Raw genomic sequence first — 6,679 nt, 5'->3', positions numbered from 1 at the left:
CCTCAATTACTCTGTGATTCAGTTACCTAGGGATACTCTCCAAGCAGAGGTTTGGCTCCGGCTGTTTTTTTTAAACGTTTTTTTTTTAGTCGTTTTATCGGGCTTTCTATTTTTGTTTTATATCTTGCTGTGTCAAAACCTGGCTGGCGTACTTCAAGAAAAATGACAAAATAGAAAGCCCGATACAAACGACTAAAAAAAACGTTGAAAAAACAGCCAGAGCCTAACCTCTAGATCTGCTTGGAGAGTACCTAGGGATGAGTGACTCAAGTAAAGATGCCTGACAAGCGTTATCGGCCCCCGTCTCTGTTAAGTGTCTGCTGGTGTGCTCTTATGTAGATGGCCTCATTTGCCCTCCTCATAAAGTAATCTGGTTCAGTGTCCAATATTTGAGCTTTGTCCAGGGTAATGAAATGTCCCCATGATCATGACAATGCGCTGCGACACCTCCGACGAGACCGAGCTCAGTCTCCTGTGCTCCAAAAACCCAGTCTTGAGCGACCGCTCATTTTCACCAATGTATGATTTTTGGCAGGGCCCCCGACTATTTCTGCCATGACACGCCAAGACAAAACACAGAAGGATAAGTGTGGCGTGATATTACGCCACACTTATCCTTCTTTGTTTTGTCTTTCGGTGTCACCAGCTGTCGTAGGGTTCGTGTTGGTCTAAAACAACTTTGTATATTGTGGCTCGTGAAAATCCTACGGAGGCCTTCAGAAACGCCCTATTTCGCGGGGGAGGACAACCAATCCTCTGTTGTTTTAGATGCCGCGGCTTTGTTTATAGCCCAAGACGGGTACCCACGAACCTGTTTGAGACCAACACTAACCCTATGACAGTCACTGGTGGCACCAAAAGACAAAACATAGAAGCATAATGTATCTGTTTGAATCCCAGAACTGAATATCGCACCTCTGTTTTATCAGGTCGTCAAAAGATGAACCACAAGTTCAAATGTGTCTTGACGGTTGCCATGGGAACGTCTGTTTTCCTGTTCTTCGGTTTGGCAAACAAACAGTTCTGGCAACTTCGTTCTTACAAACCTTTCCACGCTCCAGCTCCCTTAAGGTACGATTTTTTTTTCATATTTAGCATCTCTGTTTCTCTCTCCAGCTTATTTTAATGAGTAACTGCTATCATGTGCATGTCATTACCCGGACGTACTAATACAGATTACTATTTCCACTGATTTTCAGCCGCCATCTTTTCCCCAACGGTTCTGTGGACAAAACCACCGCAGACCGATTGTCTAGACTTCTGCAGGAATTCACGGGCAGCTACCTCGATATTCCAACAGACAACGAAACGGCAACCTCTGCCGACTTCACTGAATTCCAGATCCTACATCCGGGGTCTGTCTACAGAGTCGGCGACATTTTGTCTGTGATGATCCGCGCAAAGGACATGCGCAACAGGTGACGTCATAACTATACAGGGAATGTGCGCTGTCCTCTTTGTTGTCCAACGCTTTTGGTGATGACTTCACTTACTGTCATGAGTTCTCAAATAACTATTTTGTTGTTAATAAAGAATTATAAAGAATATAATTATACTGTATCAAGAAATCACAGATTAAGATGAAGATGCTGTATTAAAGAACCTGCATTTTTTCATTTCCCTACACAAGAGAGAAGACTCGGGGAGGAGATTTCTTCCGTGCGAAGATCTACACCGAGAGGACCAAGTCCAGCGCGCCCGGCCGGGTCCGGGACTTCGGGAACGGGACGTACGGGGTGAGGTTTCGGCTCCTGTGGGAGGGTGACGTCACCGTTAGTGTGCGGATGGTCCACTCCTCCAGCGCAGTCCGTGTGATCAAACGCGTGGCTGAAAGTTTCCCCTTCAACCGCAGCAGGTAGGAGATTCTACTTCCGTTAAGACTATAGGCAGCTCATCCGTGAACATCTGTAAATATTTTCATCAGATTGCTAACGCTCATACTCATAGCGTAAAATTATTTTAGACACAACCAGAGACACTAACGATGACGCTGCTAGCAGAGAGAATACAGAGGGGGAATGCAAACTGAGTGACGTTTGGGACAGTATTCTCGCTGCTGCAGCGCCACCTATATCGGCTATAAGTAGTGCAGCGACAAGAAGATCCAGTCATTCTAACCCTGATGATGATGCCTGGCAGACATCGAAACTTTGGATGTGAGTACTTCCGTGGTTGTGTCTAAGATAACTTTATTCTATGATATCCGTGAATAGTTTCATCTGGTTAATAAGTCACTGAATAAAGACATTTATTATATACAACCATCGCTATATTTTCACCAACTTTTCAGAGACCGTCTGTCACCTTCTTCAGAGCAATACTGACTGGTGCACATTGCACTGCAGCTATAGGTGTCGCTGCTTGCAAATGCTGTCACAAAAATTGTTTTTTACGTAAAGTGATTGCTTTATGCAGCGTTTACAGTACATTCCCAAACCTGGACAGTACAACTTAAAAAGGAACATTGGGACTAGAGTGAAGCGAGAGCCATCCCTAGAACCTCGTAGAGTGAACCTAGGTTTGAAACTATGGAATGCAGATACTTTGAATACTTTTTTCCTAAACATGATAAAGACTGATAATACTGACTAATGCTACTGTCATAGTTATCATGACTAATACGTTACTGAAATATCTTTGATGTAGGTATCAACGAAGATACATCACTGAAAATAAATCGTTGATTGGCTGGTGCAGTTTGAATCCTAACGACTTGCAGGGTCCAGAGGGTGGTGGCATTTGTGACTTCTCCGACAGGTTGGTTATTCATTTATTTGATTTTAGGATATGCCAGTTCCATTATATGAATAACATCCTCTGGGAACTCAAAAACTGATGCGAGCGCACAAAAAACTGAGTTTGGTAAAAAAAGATGCCTTCAAATAACTAAGCACAGATAATATGATATACCGTAAATAACAAAAGATTATTCTTTCATTTGTACTTTCACATCAACTGTATAAGCAGATGTCGCACGTATTGGACAAATTCATGTACTAAGTACCATATTTATCAACAGAAAATTTATTTAAAAAACACATTGTATCTTGTGATAAATGATTCGATGGAATTGATAACGTAACAACTGTTTGAAGAGGTTCATCAGTCACGTATGAATACAGTTACTCCAAATTTTCTTCAAACAATGACTGTTTTCAAAGGTAAGGTACATACCTCCAAATTTTCGATGTCTGACAGCACATCTTGATCACGGAGAATGACCTAGTCTCGATCTCGTGAGAGAACACGAGACTATGTCAGGCTTGCGTAGATCATCTGCCCCCCCCCCCCTGCGGAGGGGGGGGGGGGCAGTAAGTAGATCGAGACTAGGTCATTCTCCGTGATCAAGATGTGCTTTCAGACATCAAAAATTTGGAGGTACGTACATTGTATCTTACCTTTAAGAATAGTCATTGCTTGAAGAAAATTTGGAGTGTGTAGGTGTATAGTCTATTTTTTGGTGCCCGTCCATTTCTAGCTATGCAGGAGTGGAGTGGTATTGCCAGAGACCTGAAGGCGTGTCCTGTAGCCATTCAGTGTTTCATCGGCACAATGGCTATCTTAAAGAACATACGGACCTAGGGCTGACTGAAGAGGAGATGCGATATTTCAAGTTTACAAAGTAAGGCGAACATACGACGTACTGGAGAAATTGTGTCATGAACTCTTGCAAACAGAGACCTGAACCAGAAATTTAGGTTCTTATAAATTGCTCAGTCATTCGTTTTCAACTTTGGTCATGACTACGCTGCCAATGTGAGTTTCCATGGACTAAACCTCAGATAGGCTTTTGACAGCCCTTTTCTTTCATGTTTTTTATCTGAGTGAATATGAATAGGAGAATGTATTAGTGGGCTGTGGCCTGTTGGCTAGACAAGGCTGGCTATTTTTTTACCCTCCGATAAACACTAAAAATGTCCTATTTTTTTTCAGAAATGGACGGGGTCTCGAGGCCATCAAAGCCGAGATTCAAAGCAAAAATTCCACAATCCAGGTGGAAGGAAATTCTACTACAGCAGGTGAGGAGGAACAGCTACCGAGTTGCCGACCTGGACTTCCTGTCCCGGTGCCTTCTGGGTATTACCGCAATGGCCGGTGGGTATCACGTGTCTGCGCGACAACGAGGCTGTCGCCACTGGAGTACAAGAAGTGCCTGCAAAACAAAGTTCTCGACTTTCTAGGGGACTCAACCGTCCGGCAGTGGGCTGAGTTTTTAGCCAAGCTCCTAAACATGCGGAGTATTCCGGATCCTTACTTCAGTTCCGGAACGGCCGGGCCAGAGCATTACATAGAGACAAAATGGAACATAACAACTCGGTACCAGTCCCACGGACCCCCCTTAAAAACCTACGTGTGGACGAACGCTACTGTACTGAGTAATTTGGCTCGAATCATTGACAGCATCCCCGGAGGACCCGACAGAGTGGTTGTGGTCACACTTGGTCTCCATTTCAGCAATCATCCTCTCAGCGTTTTCATCCGCCGTGTTCGAGCCGTCCGGGCCGCCATCTTGCGCCTGCGCAGTAGAGAACCCGAGACAATTGTCGTCATCAAAACGCCGAACACGTCAGGAGCGACTTTCAATAACGTGGACGAATGGCCGCTATTTCAGATATACCGGGTCATGAAGGAGATGTTCTCTGGATTGTCTGTTGTGTTAGTGGACACGTGGGAAATGACCGACTGCCAGTTTCACGAAGACAATGCTCACCCAACTAATGATGTCATATCTGAGGAAGTTTCTTACATGCTGTCGTATGTTTGTGTCTAATGTATATTTTAGATCGCATCCTGAAAGTAGATTTATTGTTTTAATGTGACATTAGACACAAACATACAGACCTACAGATCTACCTTCATCCCTTATGCTTCCAGACTTTGGAATGAACTGCCGCAATCAGTAAAGCAAGCCCGAAGCGTCAGTATGTTCAAGCAGAGATTACGGTCCTTGAATGCCTAAGGTCTGGGTCCTACAGCGAGGGAGGTGTAGGTGCGTGGAGTTACGGAGCTGTAAACGTGTAGCTCTGTGCTCTCCTCGGGTGGTTGGTATCAGAGGTTGCAGATGAGGGGGGACTAAGCCGTTTACAAGTTTGAAGATGAGAACCATAGACTGGAAATGCCTTCTAGTTGCCAGGCTGTCCCATCCAACCTCTTGCATAACGACGCTTGATGGTGTTCGTCTTGCGGCCACGGTGACAAGGCAGGCGGCTTGGTAGTGAACTCGCTCCAACGTCTTGCTGGATGAAGAAGCCAAGTCCCCTAGCAGTACAGAGGCATACTTCATTTTGGTAGTCTAGAGCTGAGATACAATTTTTTTGGAAATTCAGAAAAATAGGACCATTGAGTCCGTGAACCAACACATTGAATTGGACTGGCCTGACGTTCACTTGATAACTTACAGAACAGAAACAATACAGAAATGCAGAAAGTAGATTTTCATATCATTGCTTGCCATAGTACAGTAAGTATCACCCCTATAGTTTTGAATGATAATAGTGGGGGAGGGAATCAATGCACTATACAAGTTAGAATGTTTAAGAACTGCAATCTTCCAATTGAATGAGGAAAACAAACGCAGGTCTAGACTATACTGTACTGCAGTGTACTGTACTACCCAGAGTCTATGGACTCTTTACTGACACCCATACAATTCAAACTAGAATCGGTAGTATCAAACTTTCCTTTTCTCTCTAATCCTCTGAATACCTTACATGTCATTCTTACCTGTCAGTTACGTCATACACAGTTGCCTGCAGACCCACAAGACTTTCACTTCTTCCCATGCTCCACCATTATCTACACAAGTCACTGCTTTCACATGTCTCCTGCCCTACAATATACTTGCTTGGCTCTGTGCCTGGAAATCCATATGCTACCTGACTATTAGGGCATCACCCTTGACCTCTACATCAATTGAATGAAAGCAAACGGATGCCTGCAGTTCCACCAAAAAGGCTAAGGGGTCTATCTACCACTCAGAAAATCTTTACTCATTAATTATGCAAATTAGCAGTTTGCATAATTAGCATCTCATCAGCCACATATGTCACAAATTAGAAAGTCCTATCATGGACAGAGGTGGACTTATACACTTTCCTCATTAATTATGCAAATCAGCTGCCGATCAGCCGCCCCTATGTGTATGTGGTGCCATAACGCCTGGGTCTTTGCTATAACCACCGAATAAAACCACCGAGGTCGCTTCGCTCACTCGGTGGTTTTATTCGGTGGTTATAGCAAAGGATCAGGTGTTATAACACCATATATATCGAGGAACAGGCGGGTCATTAACGTTATTATCATATAGCCTACCCAAACTGACTCATTTAAGAGTAGAAAGCCATTTCGCTGCTGGAAATTACTTCGTTACGTTTCTACAAGGCTTGAAAACTGTTGAATTAGCCGCGAATCTCGGGGATCCGGAAAGCTCCATTTCGATTTGGGACGTCGTGACGTCACGATGACGTTATGGGCGTTAGTTATGTTGCTTGAATCCGATACAATAAGGCCTTCAGTGATTGTTGAAAGTCGTTTGGATTTCAAAAATTATTTAGCTACCTTGCTACAAGGCGTTCAATGTCTTACATACTGAAGTATTTACATAAATGACACCGTATATTGCGTCAAGATTACAAAGTACAACCCGTCGACAGAGAGTAGAAAGCCATTTCACAGCTAA

General features: G+C 43.8%; 1 protein-coding gene across 1 annotated transcript; it reads left to right on the top strand.

Moving 5' to 3' along the window:
* The first annotated feature begins 880 nt into the window (after positions 1 to 880).
* Positions 881 to 5,868, top strand: LOC118404256 (NXPE family member 3-like). The gene is made up of 6 exons (XM_035803306.1): positions 881 to 1,071; positions 1,200 to 1,418; positions 1,631 to 1,855; positions 2,647 to 2,757; positions 3,479 to 3,622; positions 3,934 to 5,868. The coding sequence occupies exons 1-6, from the start codon at positions 941 to 943 to the stop codon at positions 4,769 to 4,771; spliced, it is 1,668 nt and encodes a 555-aa protein (XP_035659199.1). The 5' UTR covers positions 881 to 940; the 3' UTR covers positions 4,772 to 5,868.
* Positions 5,869 to 6,679: the final 811 nt, after the last annotated feature.

This window comes from Branchiostoma floridae, chromosome 17, assembly GCF_000003815.2.
Source record: "Branchiostoma floridae strain S238N-H82 chromosome 17, Bfl_VNyyK, whole genome shotgun sequence".
Classification (NCBI taxonomy): Eukaryota; Metazoa; Chordata; class Leptocardii; order Amphioxiformes; family Branchiostomatidae; genus Branchiostoma; species Branchiostoma floridae.
Note: the sequence above shows the minus strand (reverse complement) of the source record. Positions and strands in the feature narration are given on the sequence as shown.